The sequence below is a fragment of the Pungitius pungitius genome, chromosome 15, assembly GCF_949316345.1.
Source record: "Pungitius pungitius chromosome 15, fPunPun2.1, whole genome shotgun sequence".
Classification (NCBI taxonomy): Eukaryota; Metazoa; Chordata; class Actinopteri; order Perciformes; family Gasterosteidae; genus Pungitius; species Pungitius pungitius.
Genome location: NC_084914.1, coordinates 3,357,498 through 3,383,075, shown reverse-complemented (window position 1 = coordinate 3,383,075; position 25,578 = coordinate 3,357,498). Strand labels below are relative to the sequence as shown.

Here is a 25,578-nt window from a genome sequence, read left to right as displayed (position 1 = left end):
ACTTTGAATAATCAGTCAATCAATCAGTCAGGCATATATATAATTTGACATATGTGATAAGATATAAAGTTTACCTTGTTTTTTATAATGTCAATGTCTCTTTACAATTGCAACTGTAAAAGAAACATCTGGCTATACTGTGTGCAGTTTATGTTGCTTTTCTCCCCTCTTTCGGACTTTTCTGCTACTAACTACTCAACACCGTCACTTTTTTCTGTAGTCTTTAAGTGTCTTGTAAAGTTAGTTTTTTACTTTTGTTACATTTTATTTTGAAATGCAACTTGCTCTATTAAATCTGGCCTTGTGCTGCTGCAACAAGCTAATGGTACAAAACCAGATCTTTTTTTATCAGTAGACAACGGTTGACTAAAAGCACACAGAGTACAGGTCAGGAATCATATATTCCGACGACAAGCCTGTTCATGATCCTTTCCTTCAACATCCGAGAGATCCTGGAATGTTTTATCCACCTCTGAACCTCACAGATCTCTGGAGGAAAGGTTTAAATTTAGCTTGCATCTGATTTGAGCCCTTTTCGGAATTGTGGGAATCATCATCATGGATGGCTTTTTTTTCATTAAGTATTAGCAAGATGAGCAGTTAAAAAAAAGTTATGTACATGTGGGGTGGAAAATTGGCATCAAACCCAGACACAATTATCATGTTTAATAACTGCTGCAGCCTCAACATCTGCCCATGGAGTTTGTTATTAACTATTTTATTTTATACAGAAAATTAGGAGTCAAGTCTCTCCAAGCCAGACTTTTTAATATATAAATTATTCTATTAAATTAAAAAATAAAAATATTAAAAAATATTCTATTAAATTATTATACACTATAAAATAGTTTGTATTTAACACTATTTCATCATAAGGAATGTGATCATCCTTTTGGGAGGTTGCAGTGTCTGTTGACTCCCCCCTTTGGAGGTTTCGCTGTGTGACACAAAGACGTCTTGAGCTGCGTGACAACGATGTGGTCGACTGTTTTCCAGAGTAACTGAATCCTGGACCTGCTCACATGTCAGGATCTCTAGTCGGGCCACTCAGAGCCATGAGCGGAATGACTGATCCAGATCAGCTTCTCCACTCTAAGTGTAATGATTTCAGCATTATTTCAGATGATGTTTATTTTGTTGTAATCGTATGCATTTTTCATCCAAAGATATATTACAAAGAAAGATATAAGATTGTGTGATGCTTGTGTCACGTTATATTGTAATTTTCTCCCCAAGTCATTGCAGTACAAGGACATCACCCTCAGTTTCCTCACCGCTAAGGCTTTCGTGGAATATCACGTTTGATCAGACGAATGCAGACCGGCGGTTGTTGACCAGCAGGGTTGGCCCGGGGTCAGAGTGTGTCGCCGTGGAGCTTTTTGTCTCGATGTGTGCACCCGCCGCTCTCACAGTCTGCTCACACCACCTGCTGTGCACACATCACAGGGAGCCGGGCCCCCCGGGGCACGACTCAACGTGGTTACTGTGGTGGTGTCGAGTTGGAGCAATAAAGCAAATATGATACCTATGCAAATATTCATATAGTTGTGAGTTTGCGGTGCAATTTAAGATGATTTGTTTTCACTTGATCTTATTTTTTCAGCTATGTACTGTATAACTTTTTTCAAAACATTTTTAGACCAACTTATTTTTTACTTTTTTTCTCCAAAATATACTCACTACCTTTTTTTCCAAAATATTATTTGACAATATGTTTATGGTCAATGTTACGTGCCGTGTTTTGTTTTGAGCTGTGTGGTGTGTGTGTGTGAGTGTGATTCTCCTCAGGTGCGATGGTGACTTCACTCCTGCAGCTGCAGCTGATCAGCTGATCATCAAAGGATATATGGCGGTGCCAAGCCAGAGTTTGGTGTGGTTGTGGCAGTGGTGGCCAGAGTGAGCAGAGAGGTGGTGGATTCGTCAGTGACCAGTTGCAGACCCGTTGGAGACCCAAGAAGCCAAGCTCGTCTTCCTTTTGAAGATTGTTTTCGTTTGCTTTTTGTCGAGTCTTTTCCATTAAATACTTGTCTGTTAAGACCTCCCGGGTTTATTATTTTACATTGTTTGCGTCCTCCACCCCTAGACCGTTTAGGGACGTAACAATATCGTCAGGTACCTCATTATGTTTTCCATACTTTTTTTTGTTGAAAATATTTTTTTTTACTTTTTTTCAATGACAGTATTTACATATTGTATGACCTTTTTTTCAACCTAATATTTGTTTTCTTTTTTTTTCAAAACTTTTTTTGACAATTTTTTAAAACTTTTTTACCGTGATCGATTTGATCTAATTTATTTGAACTGTTTTTTAAAAGACTTTTTACAACTTTTTTTTTTATCCATGACATTTTGCATCAAAACATATTTTAACTTTTTTTCAAAATATTATTCAACATATTTCTTGACTTTTTCCAAGATTTCGACCGAAGATATTTTCACAATTTTTTGACCTACTGTTTTTTACTTTACTTTCCAAACTTTATTTGAACCTAATATTCTTTTACTTTTTTTCCCACTATAGTTTTTGACACAACACATTGAGGTCTTTTTTTTGGGCTCAAACTAATTGCTCTAGAAGTTTTTTTTGTTAGTTTTGCCACGCTGATGCACAGTAGGAAGCCATTTTTCTTGCACTCTTCCTCCTTTAAGTCACTCTGCAGTGATTTTCCGAGCCGCCTACACAAGCAGTTGGTTTTGAGACATGCATTAAATTTAGCAGTCTATAATGTTACAAACATAACCGCCTATTCTCTCTCTCTCTCTCACATACACACACACACAAACGCTCGTTTTCTTTTTATTACATTCATGATTATATTTGAAGATACACTCAGAATTACCGAGCTACTCTGCTGGTAGTTTCATTGTCATCGTTTCTTTTAATTGGTCCAGTTTTCAGGGATGTCATGTCTAGACAGTTTGTTATTTGTTGATTTATATTTTTCATTGGAGCTACACTGAGATCTCTATTGATATTTATGAGTTTGTGTCTCAGGGTGCTTTTCATGTGTTGAGTCTATTTTGTTACTTGTCAAACTTACTCGTTTCCCCTTTAAATGACAGTATCTTAGATAGAAATGCAACGATGCTGATCACTGATTGCATTTAGTTGGAATTGTTTAATATTTACTAATTTTCTTGTGATATTTCGTAGTAAACAAAACATGTATTTGTGATTTGGACTACAATGAGTAATGAGAACACGGCATGAAGTGGTGACTTAACACTTAATCAACCAAAAATAACTTCATTAATTGGAAAAATGATTGGATAATGAATTGATAACGTCAATAATCGTTTGTTGCAGCTTTACATTGAACAAACTAGTGATTGTAGTGCGTGCTTTGATTTTTTTGGGGTGTTTTTGGCGCGGTGTAGGGGAAGGTGAGGCGGAAGGGGGATGACCTGCACGGGGTTGTTACGGATACATCATCAGCATCTTAATCCTTGTATTTTAAAGTAGTTGTTTGCATCTTGTAGTTGTAGTAGTAGTAGTAGTAGTATTTGTAGTATCGAGTAATCACCACACGGCGGTGCCGATGCATAAGAAAATGTCAGACATCACTTTGGACTTGGAGAGCTTTGAGGAACCACACGACCATTTGAAAAGTTTATTTCTACCATACACAAACTGTACAACACAGCGCATATCTGTTTATTATGAAATAGTAAAAGTAATAGGAAGTTTTCAATTTACAAACTACTTCAACTGAAAAAAAGCATTACCGTTTAGTTTAATTTAATTTAATTTAATTTAATTTAAAAGAAAAGAAAATACAATACAATTTCATATCATACTAATATTGTTCCACAAAAAAAAGCATTTCACATTACAAAACATCAAATACTAACGGGAAAAATAATTATTATTCACAAAACTTCCTGAGCAAACAATGTGTGGTATACGAATTAAATATATTAAATAAATAAAGGATTGCTAGGTTTAAAGAGTTTGATTCCATCTTTTTTCAAGTTCAAAATTCTTTAAATCATTGAGTTTTTGGATTAAAAACGGGATCTCATTTTCTGTAATTTGGCTGTTTTGCTGTTACGTCTTTTTCTCTACAAATTGTCTGACTTATTTTTGCAAAAATGAAAAATGTATTGCTCAAATGTTTTGTCCTGTGGGATTAACTTAATGAGACTCACACTGTATGGACCAGTGATGCTGCAACAGCGTCACGTTTCCCTCTTTTGTCAGTTAACGGCTGTACGTTGAACTAAAAATACAAAATAATTAGATACAAAAGTGCAATTGATGCCAACAACTACCATTTGTCTACGTTGTCGTTACTTTTTCCTTTTTTCTTTTAAATGATTGAAACCAAAATGCAAGTTGTGGTGGCGGACAGCTCTTTTTTTTTTTTTTTTTTAAAAAGCTACTCTTCAAATCTGCCCCAAGCGTTTCAATAAAACTCAAACTGTGCGACGGGTTGGGATCTTAAGGCTCGTAAGCAGTTTAAGATAAAACGGGAATGGATGTTGCTGATATTTCTATTCTACTCTTTTATTTCATTTCCCCTCTCACCGTGCTAGCAAAAGGTCAAATAAACACCAGATTTTTCAATCTCACTTGTGATTTTTCCAAAACCGGCCTCTGAGATTACGGCTACTGAGACGACGGCGTTTAAACAGTCACCAGGAACGTTTCCTCCTATGAAAATAATTGTACTGTATAATAAATTAGACACCATCCACATAATACTGTCCTACCACAAAACATAGTACTCGTATACTTTTATGGATTCATATACATTTAGGCACATACTATATGCACACTTCAAAGTGTGTGCACAGAAGGCAGTTTAATATCTATATTTTAAAAAAAGACATCTCGACAAAGTGGATTTTTGATTTGTGTCGCACTCTCCTTCTACGCAAAGCAGAATCTGGACATTCAGTTCACCGAATGATGTTGCTTTTTTTTGCTCAGTGTCACTTCCTGGTTGCATTCTGTTGTTATTGGGTTAAGAAGGAAAAGGTACAGTACAGTTGCATTGCATTTTTTTTTTCATCTCAGTGTTCACTTTGTCTCACCATACATTCAGTTTCCAATAAAGAAAGCAAAAGCAATGCTTAAAAATATTGATTCTTAGTCGTTTTGGTAGTTTTTTTTACTTTGAAGGGAGATCCAACTTATGCTTTAATAATAATAATAATAATATACGTTTTTCAACACTAGATGGCGAAAGTATGCCATGAAATTGGAATGTGCTTCTATGCAAATTTACAATGTGCAGAAAGTCAAACAGATTCCTTAATTATGAAGCATTTACAATTCAAGAAATAAATAAAATCAAGGAAATAAATACACTGATGAACAGATATAATAATAATAATAAATAGTGATAATATAAGAATGACATGAACAGATACAGATTAAAATCAAGCAAACCATACAAAATAATTAAGTGCAAGAGGGGTAAAAATCTCACCAAGATAAACATATCAAGTGAACGCAGAAACAGTGAAAGCATTACAAATCCGGCTGGTCATTCTTCTCAGTGCAGTGCGCTCACTGGGAGACGCATTTTCCAGAAGCCTCGCCTTGTACATGCAGCCGAGCCTACGCTCACTCCGGGAAAATAGAGCCATCTAGTGCCATTACCCCGAGTCAAAGGAACCGCAGCTCAAACATGGATGCCCTTAATGGCCTGCTTGATGTTATCCAGGAGGGCCTTGCACTCCGGAGAGTATTCGTGCTCCGAGTTGTTGTACATATCAGTTAACGTGTTCACATAGGCTTCAAAATTATGCTCGCTGATGGGTCCCTGCAGGGGGGGGGGGGTGTGGGGGGGAGAAACAAAACATGTTTGAGTATTAGTGAAAACAGCACAGCAGAGGAGGACGATTTGCAGAAAAGGGGGATATTTGGTCCGGGACGGGGTGAGAGGTGACGTACCATTTGAGGCAGCTGGATGTCCGTCAGGCTGTTGATGAGCGCTTGGCTAAGGCGTGCGAGCTCCTTCAGGAGGCTGTCGTTGTGCTGCTCGATCATCTTGTTCTCCTCTTCGATCGTCCGCAGGTTGCATTCCATAGACGAGATCTGCTTTCGGGTACAAAAAAACCAAAGCCGCCGGGAGACGATATAAGTCATTCTTTCACATGGCGGCGAGCGAAGACGTCTTTTTTTTGCAAAGTGAAACTCGTCAGAGGAGATATTTACCTGCGTTTGAAGCTGCATCATGTCCGCTTCTATTTTCATGTTGGATTCATTCAGCTCCTGAATTTCATGGTCCAAATGTTGAATATCTTCCTTGTTTTCGACACCTGGGCGGGAGGGAGCATAACGTCCAATGAATCCTGCTCAAAACGCGGCTAAACGTGGCAAAACGTGGCAAAACGTGGCTAAACGCGGCTAAACGTGGAAAAGCGCGGCAAAACGTGGCTAAACGCGGCTAAACGTGGAAAAGCGCGGCAAAACGTGGCTAAACGCGGCTAAACGTGGCTAAACGTGGCTAAACGTGGCTAAACCTGGCTAAACCTGGCAAAGGGCGGCAAAACGTGGCTAAACGCGACTAAACGCGGCAAGGCGTGGCAAAACGTGGCTAAACGCGGCAAAACGTGGCTAAACGTGGCTAAACGTGGCAAAACCTGGCAAAGGGCGGCAAAACGTGGCTAAACGCGGCTAAACGTGGCAAAACCTGGCAAAGGGCGGCTAAACGTGGCTAAACGCGGCTAAACGCGTCAAAGCAGGCAGGCTCACCGCTGCTGGTCTTCAGCTTGATGGTCATCATCTCTTCCTCCGAGTGCTTCTTCTTGATGCTCTGTGCGTTCAGCGGGCACCCCGACAGGCTGCGTGGGGGGGTCACAGAGAGAGAGAGAAAGAGAGGAGACGGTGATGATGAGGGACGAGAACGCTACATTGTCAGGGGAAAAAAAGGAGGAGGTGGCAGGGACCTCACCTTCTGTGAGTGGCAAACACGTTGTTGGCGTGTCCGAGGCCGTTGCAGCCGGGGAGGGGGCAGTGGGGCAGCTCCTGTTTGTTGGCCTTCCAGGCGAAGGGCAGCCCGCCGACGGACGACTCCTTCTGCCTCCGGGCCGCCAGCGGGCAGCTGCCGGCGCTGCGATGGGACGTGTATTTTCCCGACGTGTGGCCCTGTCCGTCGCATCCCATCACCGGACACCTAGCAGAGAGACACGAACACGTTGTAAATGCCGCTGACTCTGGGGTGGGGGGGTGGGGGGGAGGGGGGGGGGGTAAGAAATGTGACCGACCTGCACTCAGTAACGTTTTCACTAAGCAAAGGCAAACAAACGCGTCATTAGATCAAACTGAAACCTCCGTTGTTTTTTTCTCGACAACTAGACCGGAAGATTTGTTAACCATTAAGTTGATTAATCCAGTCAAACGCTGATTAAAGTCCCTAAAAATAATCGCATTAGCTTAAAGTTGCTAATCCACTGAAACTTGAGTTGGAAACGGACGCTGTGTTCCGAGGTCGCTGATGTTTGCACTCGAAAACAAAAGCAAGAGTCACGCTGAATATCATTAAGAGTTTGTCAGTTGCATTTCCAGGCCTGTTTTTTTTTTTTTTTTTTCTCCCTGCAGGTCAGTAATGGAGTGACATGAATTACAGATAATTGTCACGTATCCCCTCATGCGAAAGAATGTAATTTGGAGGTGGTGAACCCTTTCCCTTATTGATAAAGGTGAAAGGTCACCTGAGATGATACAAATGGCACGCATGCTTTAGAGTGCTGCCGCAAAAAGCCCCGTTTCAGCATTTCGTTACTCGACAGCACTTAGAGGACAAAACAACACGGGCGCCATTACTTACATCTACTACAGGTAGGCAGCTCGATGCAAGGCATCGGGACAATGGAGGCGTGCCATATGGCCCGCTGTTTACAATAATCTAGGGACATTTGCAACCCTCCCCCTTTCTCTCCCTTTCTCTCTTAATGTGTATGAGATCTATTCCAGTCTAATTCCTAAGCTCATGCCCTTGCATTAGTAATTAAAAAGAAAAAAAAAAAATCAGTGTCCAGATGTATAAGTAAACAAAAGCTCATATATCTGACTTTGGATTTAAACTGCAAATCAATTACATTATTTTTTTTTTTTTTCTAATAACACTTTCACAGACAATGATTAAGCTGCGAGCGAGTGCAATGCCATCAAAGCAGGCAATTCAACGTTTTCTTAATATTCTATAATTATGAAGAAAGCACTCAGTGCAGAGTAATAAGCCAGATAGTCTATTCAGAAAATGGGAAAAATACAAAACCCTGAAAAAAAAATCCCACAAAAACACGCTGTTAATCCTCAGAAAATAATTCACTAATGTTTCGACAGGAGAAGTATTATTTTCTTTGTTTAACTTAATGGCCTCCAGGTATAATGCCCCGGGCACAAAGGCATGACGCATTTCCCAAATGTTTTTTTTTATTATCTATTTATGTATTTAAACAAAAAAAAAAAAATGACAGCATGGGATGAGGGGAAAAAAAATCTCTTACTTAAGCTCTTGCTCATCTTTGTCATCCTTGTCTGGTGTGAGCTTCAAACCTCCCTTTCTGGCTCGTGGACATCCTGACAAGCTAAAAATGATCGGCGACAGTAGGGGTTAACATGGGAAATCTATTTGAGAGTTTAAAAAAAAAAAAGTAGCTGCAGGCCGCTACGAGGTCCTGTAAATGTATAAATCTGTACACAAATAAACGTCTAAACGCTGGAGAAGCAGGCAGCCAGAAAACAATCAATCAAAACAAGACTTTTGGGGGGGGGAAGTGCAGCATGTTTCGCGGCACAAAGTGAGACTTTCACCATCTGCCTGAATGTCATGCATCTGACTAAATGCGTTTCATGCTCGGTGGACGGCGGGCTTTTCTCGGGCTACCTTCTGTGCGAGGCGTAGTTCCCAGTCACGTGTCCCGATCCATCACAGCCAGGTGTTGGGCACCTGCAAGGTTGAGAGACGCAAGAGACACCAGGTTGCTTTTTTTTTTTTTTTTTAAACAGCGAGCAGCCAGCGCGCTCCATGCGGAGTACATCTAAATTATGCTCAGTGTGCAAGTAGCAGGGGGAAAAGTAAAGGAAAAGGAAAGCATTGACCCAAGCTGACCCCCCCCCCCTCTTGCCTCCTCCTAAAAATTTTTAAAAAAGCTGCCTGGTTTAACGTGCAAAAGCCTTTAGTCACAATAACACGTACTTTAGTTCCTGAGAGTTGGCTGCCATCAGCGATTTGAGTGTTTTGTCAGCCAGGGGACATCCAGACACACTGCAGAGGATAAAGAGCTAACAGTCAACTTTAATGCACTCTTTGATCACAGCTGAATTAAATCATCTTAATACAATGTCTCCAAAGCATTCTCATGCAAAAGCTTTTTTGGAGAACACAAGTCCACCTCCCGCTCTCTTCTCACGTCAGCATGTTTTTGAGAAAGTGACACCCGGTTTGGCGTCTAAACTCTGCAGGCGTAATCAAACAATGAGCCTTGTTTCCATTGTCTTTAAATCAGCTGCTAACGAGGACATCATTATTATATTTTTTGGGGGGGGGAGGGGGGGGGGGTGGGTACCTCCGATGTGATGCATAATTGCCCGTCACGTGGCCGCTGCCGTCACAGCCCGGGGTGGGACAGCTGCAGGGGAACACAAAGTGTAAAACACACGTTATTTACTCGAGGGCCTCAAACAGTGTAGTAGAGGTTTAGTAGAAGAATTAACGGCGTCACTGAAAACTACAGGATCCTACTTTCTTTTTTTTTCTTTTTTTGTCACACCAGGGGAGGACACCCCCCCTTTCAAACACACATATTTCTGCACACGCCGCGGCGGCGGCCCACTCGGCGCTGAGTTACGGCGCGTCGTTAAAGGCCGACCATCTGCCAGCCAGGAAAAGCGGCGCCGGGCAGAGCGGTTCAGGCCGTGCGACGCGACGCACCTCAGAAGCTCTTTCTTTGCGTCCCGTAGCAGCAGCTTGGCTTTGGGGCTCATCACGCTGCCGTCCACTTGATAGTGTTGCTCCTCCAGAACAGACATGTGGTCGTAATCCTCCTGGCCAGGCAGAGGAAAAAAAAAGGGGAGGAAAAAGGGAGACAAAAAATGAAAAAGAAAAAGAAAATGCGGCCTTTAGTGTCTGAGATGTTAAAAGTGACCTGATCGACAATGACCTAAAAGTGAATAATTAATGAAAAGCAGTGTGTAATACTCTTAGAACACAAGGCCCCAAGGGGGGGGGGGGGCAAGGGAGCGATTATGCTTCAGGATGCTTACACTCTAGTAAACCATACATCCATTTAAAGGCCGCCCTAATCCGCCCAGTGTTTATGAGGTATGGACCTGACGTTTGGAGTTTTTCTCCACAGTCACCAGATGTTTGCGATGATGTCTAAAAGCAGGTCACATGTGCTTATTTCTTTTCATAACCAAAAGATGTGAAGTAAAGAAAATGTTGAATAAATATAGATTGGTTCAGGTACCTGAATGTGGAGACCAGTGTAAATGTCGAAAATGATTTATATATTCAATGATCTGACGGGAAAAGATTCTTGTTGCTTTTGATATTCTTGTTTTTAAAGTAAATGGTAAAAATAACGGTAAATTCCTGTAAAAAAAAACAAAAGAACTCTGTGGTTGAGTCGAGCGTGCGTCGGTACCTCTGCGTCCGGCGCCGCGTGAGCTTTGCTGAAGTGGAGAGGGAGGGGGCCGTCCCAGCCGTCCCTCTCGCACAGCGGCTGGTAGAAGGCGGGGCCCACGAGCACGCCGCCTGCCTTGGCGGCCTCGGCGGCGAGGGACGGCGAGTCGTCCAGGGGGGCTTTGCCGCTGTCCTTGCTCTTCTTCATGCTCAGGTCCAGGGTGCCGTTTTCGTCCACCTCTATGGGCGCGGCGTCCTGAGGGAGGGGGGGGGGGGGGGGGCAGACGTTGTACAGGGGATGAACACCATCGGGGGGGCAGAGGGCAGGGCGGGAAAAAAACAAATGAATCAGGGTGTGAAAGATAGAGGCGATTTTTTTCTAATTACACTGAAAGGGAGCGTAAATTTACGGCGAACATTTAAAAGTGACTCGAGACAAACAAGCGTGTTTAAATAATACATCATAATACATACAGGGGTTATCTCACACCAGACAAAGTACCGAACTAAGCCAGCGTTAATTCTGCTGAACACAAAAAAAAAATAATCACTGGTGTGTAGTTTTTTTTTTTTTTCTGTGACAGCTGTGTCATCGGTTTTCTAGGACACACAACCATGATGGCAGCTGGGGGGGGGGGGGGGGTGGAACAGGGGGTGGGGGAGGTTTGTTGGTTTTAGGTCATCATTATTACAGCAAAAATTAAAAAGGCTTAATGTGGCATAAGTTTCCCTCCTGACAGATGTGTTTGTCGTGTTTTTTTTCTTTTTCCTGCTGAAGCGCTGCGATGACTTATGGCCGTTTCCGCGGTATTAAAAGTTTTGCCTCGTTAAATGTGGAAATCCGTTTCCATAAACAAAACCAATTATTCAACGCGTATGTTCCATTAAAGCCTATACATCATTATTTATTTTACTTTGCAACAAAAGGCGGGGGGTGGGGGGGTGGGGTGAGCTTTTCAAATTAATTAAAGGGGATGATTTGCATGAACGTGGGACTCTGCTGTCCACTCAAATCATCCGTCCAGTTGACGATGTGTGCACGTCATCAAAAAATAAGCGCCGCGCGTGTGCCGGAGCCTTCAGGATTTATTAAGAACTAAAAATGTAAACTCTGGATTCATCTCTTTTTCTTCCGCCGGTTTTAGAAGCGCGTCGCATTTTTGAAATAAGTGAAATCCAGCCTGCGTTCACACTCCAGAGGCTGCTCTTTGTGCGCGTTACATCTCAACCCATAACATACATATGCAGATAAGTTACCCGACGACATAATAAGACTCTAAATGGGGGCCCCTCTTCTTTTTCTTTTTTTTTTCTTTTTTTTTCCAGACTTGAAAGCTGTTCTTTATTTTGTGCGTCTCTCCAAGACAACGAAGCTGCAAATGAGAACAGATGATTAACTTAGCAACGCTGTTTTATTCATTCAGTGGGCTGGTACCTGGTACCGGGCCACGTTCTCAGCTCAACAAGCTGGGAGACCAAGAATCTGTGTGCTGGTGTAGGTGTGGAAACCTTGAATCATCCATGGATGCAACCCGCGAGAAGGCGCCGGGGGGAGGGTGGTGGGGGGGGGGTATTAATCACCGAGAACGCCACGGCTCGCTTTGGAGATTTAGCGACAGCAGAAGAGATTTTGGACACTTCCAGGAGGATTTTTAACTTCTCAGACGACGACCACGACGACTCCTTTGGCTGATTCGCGCTTAATCCGCCTTTTTTTAAGGAAAAAAAAAACCGAAACCAAACAATGCTTTTGAATGCTATCTGGTGCAGACACGCGGCCTGTCCTGGATCACGGCGTCGAGCGGGAATATCCGCCGCCATCTGCAGCGGGCGAAGAGGCCGCTTCAGACAAACGGTTTCGGGGGTTTTCACGCGCCAGCTGATGTCAAAACTAAACGCAGTACCACATGGGTTTTATTACAAAAAAAATTATAAATGGACAAACGGCGTAATTGGTAAAGACGGCTGACTGGTTTTCCCCTCTTTGATGTGATTATAAAAGTATTCACTTGTGTACATTGAAGCTTTATACGAGGGACAAAACTCCTTGTGCTTCTGCCCGAGCTCCCGGCGCCAAGTCCTGCCTTTTGATGCTTCCTCCCCCCCCCGGCCCCCCCCCCACACACACACACACACACACACACAAATCAGACTTCCTTTAAAATGACCACATTAAATGCCTTCCCCCGGCGGACTCGTTGGACTACCTTTGTGGAGGTTGCCAGGGGCCGGCCGGCGACGGCCTCCATGCTCTTCCGGTAGCGGGTGGAGAGGTTGAGGATGGCGGCGGTGGCGGCGGCGGCCTGGAGGCCGTCTTCTTTCCTGAAGTGACTCGGCGGGCTGCGCTGACCCGAGGCGGGCAAGCCGCCGCCGCCTGGGGCGCCGAGAAAGGCGTGGTACCGCTGAGGCGCTGGGGGACGAATGATTAGTCATGAGTGTCATGGTCAGGCGAGGAGGTCACGCCGCAGGTCGATCGCTAACGTGGAAACCCGGGGGGGGAGGCTCCAGGCATCAAACATGTGACAGAAAACGTCTATTCAAATCTTCACTCACAGTCGGGGTAATGTGTCATCTCCTGGTCCTGGTTGGTGCCCATCAGAGGCTGTTTGCCGAAGACCTGGGCGTCGAAGCTGGCGTAGTCGAAGCGGATCCGGCTGTACTTGTCCATGTCCTTTGTGAGGCTCGTCTTCAGGGCCGCTACTGGATGAGAGAGCCGGTAGTTCAACTGGTTCATCTCAAACTTCTTCATCAAGCCGATGGCTCTGCCAGGAGACAAATTGGGAGAGGGAAGGGTGGGGGGGGGGGTAGAGACTTCATTTTGTTGTGAAATCACAAGTGGGCCCAATAAGCTCGTATTAGCAGTTGAGTAAAGACGTTGTTTTGAACCAATCGGGGGGTGCCAGTGCTTTTGTACATAGTCTGGGATCTGATGTGTGTTGTAGATCCACGGGCCAGGTTGCCAGACTAATTAATATAGTAGGAGTGGGCACGCTGCCCATGATATATCCACAGGGAACAAAGAGTTCTGCTCTTTTATCATCTCTAATAGAGGGGAACTCACAGCACCAGCAACCGTTGCTTATGTCTGCTTGGAAAGCTCAAAATAGACGTTCTGCTGGGATCAGTGAATGAAAAAAAAAAACCAACACCCCACACACACACACACACATACACACAACAATAATTGTGTTGATCCACTTTTTTTTCGCGGAACCTCAGTTTGGGCTTTTACCCGGCGTTGCACGTGATCACCACCTGGCGGCGTACCTGGGTGAGCAGTCAGGCGTTTGTCTGCATTTCGGGCTCTCCTCCTGGGGCTTGGAGATTTTCACGGCGGCGGCGATGGGGCAGCCTGAGAGACTGTGGTAATGGGGGGTGGGGGGGGTAAATCAAACACATTAGCCTAATACCGCGACTCGCCCGTGAACAGGTTCTCTAATGGCTTTCCGCTGCGGATCGTACCTCCGGTGGGTGCTACGGTTGCTGTTGACATGGCCCCTTCCTGTGCAGCCGGGTGTGGGGCACTTGAGGACGTTCTCGTGCATGGCCAGGACTGAAGGGGGGTGGGGGGAGTGGGGGGGGGGGGGGCGAGGACAGAGAGATAAGAAAAAGACATTTGGGGTGGAAGACATAATCAAGCTGGGGGGGGGAGATTACGCCATGCTGAATACAAATATACAATATATATACGCAGCATTTGGGCTTTTAAGTGAGGATTTATGTAAATGGATGGTACATTAGAGTCTATGGAGTACAGATCCTACAGAAACGGGAGGGGGGGGGGGGGGGGGGACGAAAGGCTTTGTGAGGGACGCTGTAACGTGGCTGAAATGTAAATAGCTTAGTGCAAAGAGGAGCGCAACAAGGCGGCCGATTATATTCTTCAAAACAAACGCGTCGTTAAAGGTCCGCTCTGTATCCTCAGGAACTTCTTTTCTCCACACGTTCTCCAATTAGTTAGCCGGAGTTGTCTATTTATTTTTGAATGCCGCGTTGGCCCTTTGATTTGCAAATACGGCCTCCGGTTTAAGAGCACGCGCTTTTTTTTTGGAAAAGTTAATTACTTTTTCTGTTCCTTTTGTAACATTGCTTGTTTAATGTTGAATGTTTGTTGAGTTATATTGAAATGACTTGACAATCGGCAATGCGAGGGGTAGGCAAAAGAAAATTCAATATTCACACATTACAGCGCATTAAGAGTAAGAGGGAAAAAAAGAAATCCTTAATCCTAAATGTATTTTAAAAGTTTCGTTCACATCTTTTGAATGGAACTAAATGTACAAGCAGGTCTCTCAGTGAAGAGGATTTTCATGACTGGGACCGATTGACTGAGTCATCACTTGTGGGACTTACTCTCCGGGGGGACTCTGACTTTGTGAGGACACCCGGACAAGCTGCGGTGGTGCGGGTACAGGCCGGTCACATGACCGGTGCCATCGCAGCCAGGGGTCGGACACTTTATGTCCTTTTTGTCTGTGCGGGGGGAATCTGCGGACAAAAGATTTCGACGATGAGTGGAAATGTAGCGAAATCACTCCCGTCTTTTTAGGTGCGTTCTTTCAAGATCTGTAGAAACAAGTGACAGGGACACATGATGCACTTCGTATGTCAACAGATTGAAACATCATGCAAAGCACACTTTTTTTTTTTTTCACTCACAAAATGCATCTATTAATCTGCCGTTTTAGTTAAGGCTGCAGTTCAACATTCACTTCTTAATGCCCATCCATCGAAAGATTACATCTGGGATTACACATTTAGCTGCAGTGATTTTAAGAATCAGAGGGAAACATAAGAGGTACTTTAGGAGGATTTAAGACTTATGGTCATGGTTAAATATCCAGTTGATTCCTATCAAAATCCAATATTCTAAGTAGTCGCAATTCCAATCGGAAAATTGTATTCTTCTTTATTTTGGTCTGTTTATTTATTACTTCACTTGTTGCCAAAATGTTTTAGTACTTAAGAGGATTTCCTCCCTCTGATTTCCGCTCCCTTTCATTTGCTTCTTTTATTCCTTTTAGCGTTTTTTGTTTTGTTTTTCTGAGCGCCCAATCATCCAAATCACAAGTGCTCCGTCTGACTCCTCCGGAACCGGAATGGTTCCCCCCCGCCCCCCCCCCCACCGTGCCGCGCCGTTACCTTTTCCCCCTCCGTGGTAGCTGAGTCTGCCGTCCATGTCCATCATCCTGTGGTGCCTCCTCTCGTTGCTCATCTGCTCCATGAGGAAGCGGTCCATCTCCCTGTAGGCGTGGTGCAGCACCTGCCTCTGCTCCGTCTGCAGAGCGATGGCCTGCTCCAGCAGGCTGAAGTTCACCCTCCCCCGGCCCATGCTGTCCAGGCCCCTGTCGTGGAGGCCCAGGGCCCACCCGTCCAGCTGGGGGCGCCCCTCGGCCTCCGCCTCCCCCTCGCTGTCCTCCTCCGCGGCCGGCGGCCCGCACCTCAGGAGGACGCCGCCCGGGTGAGAGCGGGGCTCCGCCTTCACGCGGCCGCTCCTGCTCGAGAGGTCCTCTGAGGCGCCGCCGGCGGCGGCGGGGGGGGCGGGGCTGCAGCGGGAGCCGTCCAAGTCGGCGGGCAGGTGCAGCGGCTCCCACGCGGCCTCCCCGGCGCCTCGGTACGGGCTGCGCGGCGACGCCGAGGCGCCGCTCGCCGCGTCCGGCCCCTGCTCCTCCCTTTCGTCGCTGAGCAGCTCCTCCTCCTCCTCGTCGCCGTCGTCCATCGGAGGCTCGGCCGCGTCGGATGTGACCTCCGACCATCCCACGGAGTCGCTGGACTTGTAGCCGTTTCTGTAGGCGGCTCCATTGATTGCACACAGGCTCCCGTCTGAAACAACAAGGTTTGTATTTATTCATCATTTCATGGGTCCAAACGTGTTGTTTTGTGGCCTCACACTCGACAAGAACTGTGTCTCCACGATAATCTTCTCTAAATCCTTTGAAGGTTTTAAGATCCTGTGTTACTTTTCTAGAAAAATGTCACATTGAGAAAAACATGTTGTTTTAAATAAACCGAGAGGATTTAAAAAAGAACACATGTTGCAGTGGAATAATCATAAGGTTGTAAGAGGTTTCCAAGCAATTCCTCAAGTATATTTAGAGGAAAACACGTGTGACCCTTCTGTCTGCAAGTTGAACATGAAACCTGCAGATGAGAAACACAATTGGTTTCTTGGGTCGCCGATTTGGAGTCAACAACCCAATGTAGATTTAGGACAAGATTACATTTGGATTTAAGGAGGCACTGGACAGGGAACATCAGGTTTATTTTCATTAAGCATGCGTAGTTTTAAGTGCTGCGCGAGAAAACAGATTCTCAAAACCCATAATTGTTGTTTCTAGAGATGTGGAGCAGGAAAGTGAAGAGGATGAAGAGGAAGAGGATTCCTGAAAACACAGACGCGGGAAACTGGGAGATAAAATCGAGAAATCTCTTGTCAGCGGCTGCTGTCTGAGCGGCGGAATTCGGTTCAGGAGAAGCCAACTTTACACCTCAGAAGCCGACAAGGATTTCTGCTTCAACAACGGAGGCCCAGCAGCAAAGTGCGCCGTTGCCGGGTGATGCAAAATTCACGGATAAATACACGTGATCGGATCATTTCACCGGAATCAATATCTCTAATTTGACTTAAGAAAATTGTGATGAGAAGCTTTGAAAAACCTGCAGCTTTAATATGAAATGAAAATCGGGATTTTCAAGGTACTTAAGAGTCAATGTAACTTTAGTTTGCAAAAAAAAACATTTTTATAGACTACAGATATAACTAGTAGCTACAGGAAGTGGGCATCTTTCTCAGTTAGATTTGGCAATGATTTAAAACCCATGACAGATCATTAAAATAAAGAAAATAATTAGTACATGAGTTGAATTGAAGAAAATTACAGCTTATAATATGAACTATGAGAAATCCTTCCATTCCTGACTTTTGAGCTTTTAAGGAACCATGCATGCGATACATTTAGCAGCATTATTGCAGATTAATGAAATACAAATGCATTTCTTCTTAAATGTCTCACTAATTAGTAATTTCATATAATCTCTTCTCTCCAGCTTATTTGACTGAGTGCTCTCAATAATATAATTTGCCTCTGACCTTTCGCTTTTTAGCATAAATCCAGAAATCTGTGCGAATGTAAAAACCGGACAAAGAGGGTTTAGGGGGACGCTAAGTGCATCTGAAACAACACTTTATCAACACCACTGATTACGTTAAGTCACGGTCAGTGATTAACAATGGGAAGCTATCATCTGGATTGATTCGACAAAATCTCCCATGATCCTCCAAAAGCATTGAAACTTATGCTCGATTAAGGCTCTTTGGGTTTTTTTTTTCACTTTGGGTGCAGGACAGTGAATCCAGATCCTCTTAAGTGGCCCGACAGCAGATATTCGATAGATTGGGAAGATGGATGGATTGATGGATTGTGGGAAATCAGATGATACAGAGGCATTATTATTATTATTATTATTAGTGGGAGAAGCACGACAACTTAATCCTCTCCAAAAGAGCTTTAACAAATCGTGTAGGCCTGGTGATAAAAAGACAAACTATTCTTTTTTTTCATGAATGCAGTGGGAGTTGATGACTCGATGCCTTCTGGGACATCGGTTGCCCCCCCCCCCCCCCCCCCCCGTTGAAAGAATATTTAAAAAAAGAGGTGTACATAAAGACAATTCCTGTTCAAAATGAAAGCCAGTTACGCGTATTTACATTTTACGAGTCGAGCAACGAGGGTTTTGTTTTTCATCCAGATGGACTCAACGCCCCGACACGCACACACACACACACACACACACACAAACTAGCGCAGAGACGCAGAAGTGCGGTGAAAAAAAAAAAAGGAAAGAGACGGAGGAAAAAAAAAACTTGGATCCCCGCGGTGGTTTGTGTGTTGGAACAGGTGAACAGTTTGTACTCCAGAACAGCCATTACCAGCACTCTGCAGCAGGCCTGCAGTTGGCTGGAGTTGAACGCAGTGTGGCTCGACCAAACGAGAGGCTTATTTCTCTCCCTTTTTGTTAAAATGCAGATACGACCAGCTTCCCAAAGCAGCAAAAAAAAAAAAAAAAAAGGAAAAATCTTCCCGCCTCCAGTCCGCTTGTCCAAATTTTGCTTTTTTTTTTTTTTTTTTTTTTTTTAGCAGAAAATGGCCCCCCAAATCTGACAATAACAGCAAAATATGTTCTGACATTGTTTATCAATACGCGTGTCTGTTTGACACTCTTAGTCTCTCTCTGTTTATTCTGGCGGCATTTTGTCTTAATGCTGGATATCGGGTTCAAATAAGGGAAATATACAGCTGTCAATCAACTCGGGATGATGAAAAGAAAAAAGGTATCCAGAATCCACAACAAAGGGAAAAGCTGATGATGCACAGTGAATGACTTGGATAATTGTAACGTAATATGAACCGAGGAAACAAATACATTCCATTTCCAATGAATCCACACAATTCAGTGAGCTACTCTCCTGGTCCATTTAACTACACACATGTGTACTATAATGAGCTGTAGACATTATGCCTAATTATGTATTAGACTGTGTTAGAGGGCCTAACAAAAGCTTTTGAAAGGGACAATTACGTTTGTTGCTTAGTTACATCGTTAAAAATATACCAAATCAGTGCAGATTATAGTGGGTGAGAATGCACACGTACACCTCAAACATTGTTGCCAAAATGCACAAAATTCAATTCATTAGGAAAAAAGAAAACATTTCGCTCGCTGAAAGGCGGAGCGGCACGAAAAATGTTTTAACTGGTGTTGATTAAATGTTTTTTTTTTGTTGTTCTTCTTCTTCTTTTTGTTGTGGTTGAGTAAAAAGAATAACGGTTAAACATTAAAACACACACGCCAAGCGGCGCCGGCGCCTCATTTGCTCTTCACAATGGGAAAGTTCAGCGCTAATTTGGTTTAAACGAACAGAGGAAGTTTAATTTAAATCAAAGTGAACTGGTGCACCCCCCCCCCCCACCCATTCACCGGTTCATTCTATGGATTCAATGGCTTCTGGACTGGCTTTTGAAAAAAAAAAAAAAAAAGGACAGATGAGAGGGTTCTGAAATCTGGCCTCATCAAAAGAGGGCGAAGCCACGCCAAAAAAATATCACGGCAGATCAGCTGTCAAAACTTCAATTTGTGGACGTGAGACGCAACTAATGCGGGGCCGTCTTTCACTTCCACCGCACAATGGCTGCTGGCTGCTGGCGGGCTGGCTGGCTGGCGGCGGCGGAGGGAGGCAAATATGAATGCAACAGATGGGATTTTAAAATTCAGCGTCAATTGTTCATCAAAACAGACAAAACAACAGGACATCTGTTTACCTGCTGGAGTGTCAGTGTTCCTCGGCTCCTCTTTGTCCTGCGGCGGTGCCAGGTCCTCGCTCTCCTCTTCACATGCCTCGCTGGGGCTGTAGTGGCGGGGCTTCATCAGCAGGGACTTTCTCTTGTTGACGGGGGCGCCCTGCACCCCTTCCTGGGCGCTCCTCTTCCTCGCCATGGACCCGTACGGGCTGGAGGAGGGGGAGGGGGGTCAACGGAAAAAGAAGGCCGTTAAACGTCTTAATAGGTGACATTTATTCATCTGGGAGAGAAAGTGGCTCCTTTTCGGCATGAAGAGGAGAAAATTCTGGTGGTAAAGTTTCACCTGTGAGCCTCGGCGATGCGGTCGGTCGGCCCTGTGACACAAAAGCCAGAGAAGAAGAGATAAAACACCATGTTTACACTTCCACTACAGCGGCGCAGCATCTGTCGACGGATTCTCCATCAAAGCGCCGGGCCGACTCTCTCCGTACTTTGGAGCGATTTGGCTAATGAAAGTTTTACAATTCTCTGTAAATGTTTGTTTTGTGGCTAATGATTTAAGGGAATGATGCCACCTGGGCCGGCGCCGCTCTGCGCCGCCTTTAACCCCCGGGTCGTCTTTACACAATGCCCCGCCGGGTACAGAAGTGGTCCGAAAAGGCTCGATCCATTTATTTATTTATTTTTTCTTTTTCCAGTGGGCCCCCCCCCCCCCCCCCCTCCCCAGGCGGGCCTCAGAGGCCCTGAACACTCGCGTCGTGACACATCCAGTCCAGAGGTTTTCAATCACCCTGTGTATATAACTATGTCTATATATAAACCCTCCTTAACTAATTTGAGCCAGTGTTCCAATGTTAATGAAGTTATTCCCCTCTGAATAATGAAACTGCGGTGCAGAGCTCTTCAGACCGGTAAGATAATGCATGAAATTGATGGTTGTAAAGTTGGATTGTTGAACCGATCCCCCTTAACCACGGCGATAAGTGGAACGTGCGTGTGTGTGTGTGTGTGTGTGTGTGTGTTTGGTTAAAAGCTGCTCTCACCTGTGTTGCCGTTACACGTTCTCAGGGTTCGCTCCTCACCTTCGGAATCCATCTGTGAAATGAAAACACGCAGCGGACACATGAGCCGCTAAACATTTTAATGGGTTTCATTTGTATTTACTTCATAGAGGCTTCATGGAGTTTCGTTTATTTTTGAGCTTTCAGTCAACATCACACAGAGCTCCTAAAAACACAAGCAATATGCAAACACATTAACTCCAGCTCTTTAAAAAAAAAAAAAAAAAAGTTTCAAAGGTGAGTACGAATGTAATGACACTAAATAATGACATTAAAGTGCAGACAGCACCTCCGTGTGTGTGTGTGTGTGTGTGTGTTTGGACAGATATAGTTGCTAAAATCCATCCACTCTCGCTGGCTGTTGCTTGTGGGTCCCAAATAAAACCTATTAAACATAATTATTCCAGGCTGATGGTGGCGTATAGTGGTCACAGGCCAGTGAAATCTGTGAGTCACAGGATATGCTGTTACTTTTCCCTGGTAATGGGAAACATGACTCCTCTCTCTCGTTTGCTGTTGTGATTGAAGGCACTGACCTGTCATACATTTATAATAGGGGAGCAGGTGTGGCAGTGATGGACCTTAATTTCCTTTAATAAACCTTTTATGTGCCACACTCTTAATGCCACGCCGGGCCCTCAGAGGTCCTGCTCATAATAGGTTCATTACTTTTGATTACGACAGCCTATTGAGACAAACAACTCCCAAACACTATAGATTACATTCTGTAAAAAAAAAAAAAAAGCCCCAATGTGCCTCATTAGTTTGCAACACTTTTTCCACACAGACGGGTTTTCAACATTTTCTATGAATTTGTTGTTTTGGAGGCAAAACGTTGCTGTTATGTCCTGAAACCTGAGATTGACACGGACATTAATCAAAGTTCAAATGATGTTATCAGCAAACCGAAATATCACCACTGACTCACGCGGCTTCATTAATAAGGTGCTAGGGGGGCGGGGGGGTTGTTGACATTTTAGAAGTTTCTCCTGCAAATGTTCTAATCTGATTTCATCAGTAAACACCAACGTGTTTCTTTTATCCCTCTGAATTTATTAAGGTATATTTTATGATAGTAATATATGCTTTCATTTTTATATACATTTGCATATATATTTTAAGGAAACCCCTCGTTATGGTCAAACCAAATGAAACACAACTACTACGACCAGTGCCCAACATATTTTGTGTCCAGTCCCTCATCTCACACACGTTATTGGTTGGAGCTGCTTTCAAATTGAATAATATAATTATGACGTAAACCCAGCGGCGTTGTTTTGACAAAAGCAGGGGCTGCGGCACTTGAACCTCCCCCCGTGACGAGAGAAGTGACAACAAACAAGGGAAGACGGGGGACAGGAAGTGCCGTCATGGCAACGGCGTGGACGGACACGTGACGTTGTGTCTTTACAGAAGCGGGACAAATAGACGCATTCAGGGTCAAATGAGAGCTCCTATTTGATATTCACCTCACAATAACCCACGAGGCCTTTTACAAAAGGCCCTTTAATAATCATGGTATGAAAGTTATTTTGGGCGAAGCGATTTTATTTACACACTGTTGTATTTGGTGTAGATTAACGTAATGAAGAATTTACTTTAGCCTCCTGTTTTCAGCCTTTGTATTTATAACAAATAACGCCTACCGCGACAATAAAAGGAAAACAGTGTGTAAATTGAATAACATTTTCACTTATATTACTAAAATATGTTTCTATAGTGGAAGTTATAAATGTTTTGAAACACTATAGAATCATAAACAGTTACTGTTAAATATCATAATATCAATAACTTGTATAATGACCTATTCATTGAGTGTAAATTCAGATCTAAAGAAGAATAAAGGGGGTTTTTTTGCGGAGAAGTAATGATTTTTGTGCAGTTTTTCATTTTCATGCCTAAAAAACCCCCCAAAACAATGCGTGTTTGTATCTCAATGTTGTTTCCTCAGCCATCGTTCGGGCTCCTCTGGCTTTACACTTTGCTGTAGTTGCAAACTGTTGACAAAGTCGTTGTAGAGAAAGCAATCGTTCGCTGGGATCACCACAGAAATACGGCCTGCGAGTGCGTTTAAGGTTTAACTGCTGCTGCATTTGACCTTATCGGTGCTTTTAAAGACCTCGTAGACGATGCCTCCAACCTTTAAAGCGCGCCTTTCAAAGGGAGGTTTTATCGGGTACAAAAACAAAAAAAAAATGACACAACCGGACCCGAGTCAGCAACACGAGTCCGAAGGAGCAGCGACACTCCACTGACGTGGTGGGTCACATTTCGCCTCTTTTCCCCATGTGATCGTTTACCTTTGATTGTAGTTTTCCGAGCGCTCCGTAGGGTGAGATTGCAGCTGCGCACTGTGCCCGCCGGTCGATGCTTTCCCACTCGTAGTCTCTCAGAAGGTGATCATGTAATTCATTATCTGCAACACACAAAAAAAAAAAAAACCCCACCGGCCGGATACAAGTTGATGAAAAGGTGTTTACATTTTTGTAACCCGGAGACACGGATGTGAAAAGGGTGTAAAATACTTTACATGGAATAAGGAAAACGCGATGCAAATTGATTGCCTGGCAGAGATCAAATTGCCTGCTTCTAATTAATACAAAACATCCAAGAGGGAAAACAAGGGTGAACACAATGAGTACATTAAGCCTCTTCACTTCACAGATCTTATTATAGAATTATTTATTTCTCTTAGCTTTGGAGCAGAAAAAAAAGAAGGAAAAAAAATCAACATCTTCTTAATTATAGCTCACAGAGCGCTTCCCCGGGAAAAAACAAAAGTGGGGAGGAAAAAAAAGAAGAGGAGGGGGGGGGGGGGGGAGTGAGGGTTATTCACTCGTGCTTCATTAGCATATGAAAAAAGACTCTCTACTATTTGAGCTGGTTCGTCATCTGCTGAATCATATTTATCCCCCTCCTCCCCTCGTCCTCATCACACACACACACACACACACACACACACACGCACACACACGCCCCGACGAGTCCAACAGCAAATAGAGCTTCCCAGAGAGCCTCGTCCTTCGCGTCTAGGGCAGATTTCTCAGGGGGGAACGGAGGGAGGCGGCCTGATGCTGAGGGTCCACGAGATGTTGTATGTGTTAATCTGGCTGCTGGCTGTCCTTGAGCCCAGCCCGTTCCCCCCTAACCCCATCTGCCGGCGTTCCCACCCCAGAGGGGGGAGGGTGGGGGGGGTAGGAAAAGAGAGGGACCTTCCCAGTCCGGCAGTCATGAATAACCATCGCCTCGCACCATTATCAGAGCGGCTGGATGCGAGCTGAGAGGAAGTCTCTGTGAAACAGCCTCCTGACATCACTCGAAGCACCCTTTTCCTTTTTTTCTTTTTTTGTTGCTGTTGTTATAAGTGATGCTATTATTATTATTTTCATATAATGCCTTATTAATACCGTGCAGCTGCCGTGGATATTCATCACTGACCTTGAGTCTTTGTGTCCCCTTGTTCCCAGCTTATCCGCGCACTTGGGACGCTCTCATGTAATTAACGCCGACATTATTGTGATGGAGTAAAAAAAAAAAATTAAAAAAAAAAACTCACTGGGGCTGATACCTCGCGTCCTGGAACCAATAATGCGGGGGCCACAGTCGCAGGGCAAGATTTCTGGAGACCATAAAATTAATTGCATTATTTACATTTCCTTTAGATAGAGGGGTACAGGCGAGATGATGGAGGGAAATGAGATTACACAAAATAAGATTTCAAAATGTCAGTGCTGCACACTCAACCAACCAACTGTTATGATTAGATTACTCTTTTAATGTAATTACTGTCCAAGGCGGTTTGTGCAAACAATGCATACATAAAGAAAAAATAAAAGGAGGCGCATCTTCCTTGATTCCCGTCCTTTTCCTCCACCAGCCTCCTTTCTCTTAACCTTTTACCCAACAGTATCATTGTGAATTACAGGGAGCGGATGGGTGCTCTGTGCAAGGTCACCCCCCCCCACCTCCTCCCCCTCTTCCTCTCCTTGTTTTTGTTTCCTCTTCCAGAAGCACACTGAGTGAAGGGGTTAAAACTGGAATGGATTTAATTATGGAATGAATGGAATTATAATGCGCCTGCAGCAAGTTTTCCTCCTTATTTATTAAAGCAGCTGATGGGCCAGGTTTGATGAGCCACTTCTGGCATAATTGAGTCATCACACAAAGAGGGTTCCTCGCATTCAGAGTGGTTTTATCAGCAGCAAACAGACCTGATTACTGGCAATTACACTCTGATCTAGGGGAAGGAGGAAAAAAAATAAAAGGGTAAATGTGCGGGGTAACTTCTGTGTTTATAGTTTACCCCGGGAATAATTTTCACATTAATTTTTACACGCTAAGTGTTTTCTGTTTGTGTATAATAAAGAGCAAACGGCGTGGAGGCAGCACCTTTCCTTTTCTTTTTCTTTTTTTTCAAACTTTCATACGTGCTTGTAATGAACGTCTGAGGATATAGGATCATTTGTGGGGGGGGGGGGGGGGACTAAAGGTGAGCTGCTCGCACCCCTTCTGTGGAAAGCAGGTAGAACCACAGAGCGCATTGGAGAGCGATTGGATTGGGGCCTTATTCTTCTTCCATAGAGATGCAAATGGGCTCGCGGTGAGAAAATGAAGCGCCGCTCGGAGATTAAAATC

At 44.1% G+C, this 25,578-nt stretch overlaps 1 protein-coding gene across 7 annotated transcripts in view; it reads right to left on the bottom strand.

Annotated features, from left to right (window-relative positions):
* Positions 1-3,597: 3,597 nt before the first annotated feature.
* Positions 3,598-25,578, bottom strand: part of st18 (ST18 C2H2C-type zinc finger transcription factor) — a 39,188-nt gene continuing 17,207 nt past the window's right edge. For 3 of the 7 annotated variants that reach the window (XM_037457371.2, XM_037457398.2, XM_037457395.2), the window contains 21 exons: positions 23,244-23,359; positions 20,926-20,977; positions 20,226-20,256; positions 19,904-20,091; positions 15,726-16,406; positions 14,937-15,071; positions 14,046-14,136; positions 13,851-13,943; positions 13,137-13,345; positions 12,791-12,993; positions 10,606-10,839; positions 9,891-10,003; positions 9,526-9,588; positions 9,156-9,224; positions 8,844-8,906; positions 8,464-8,544; positions 6,906-7,127; positions 6,707-6,795; positions 6,167-6,270; positions 5,903-6,049; positions 3,598-5,771 (listed from right to left, as the gene is read on the bottom strand). In XM_037457371.2, the coding sequence (XP_037313268.2) occupies positions 5,631-5,771; positions 5,903-6,049; positions 6,167-6,270; positions 6,707-6,795; positions 6,906-7,127; positions 8,464-8,544; positions 8,844-8,906; positions 9,156-9,224; positions 9,526-9,588; positions 9,891-10,003; positions 10,606-10,839; positions 12,791-12,993; positions 13,137-13,345; positions 13,851-13,943; positions 14,046-14,136; positions 14,937-15,071; positions 15,726-16,406; positions 19,904-20,091; positions 20,226-20,256; positions 20,926-20,977; positions 23,244-23,359 (3,125 nt within the window). In that variant the 3' untranslated portion in view covers positions 3,598-5,630. Of the gene's footprint in view, positions 5,772-5,902; positions 6,061-6,166; positions 6,271-6,706; positions 6,796-6,905; positions 7,128-8,463; positions 8,545-8,843; positions 8,907-9,155; positions 9,225-9,525; positions 9,589-9,890; positions 10,004-10,605; positions 10,840-12,790; positions 12,994-13,136; positions 13,346-13,850; positions 13,944-14,045; positions 14,137-14,936; positions 15,072-15,725; positions 16,407-19,903; positions 20,092-20,225; positions 20,257-20,925; positions 20,978-23,243; positions 23,360-24,499; positions 24,563-25,578 lie in introns of all 7 variants that reach the window. The other 4 variants (XM_037457370.2, XM_037457369.2, XM_062557627.1 and 1 more) reach the window with 4 other exon arrangements.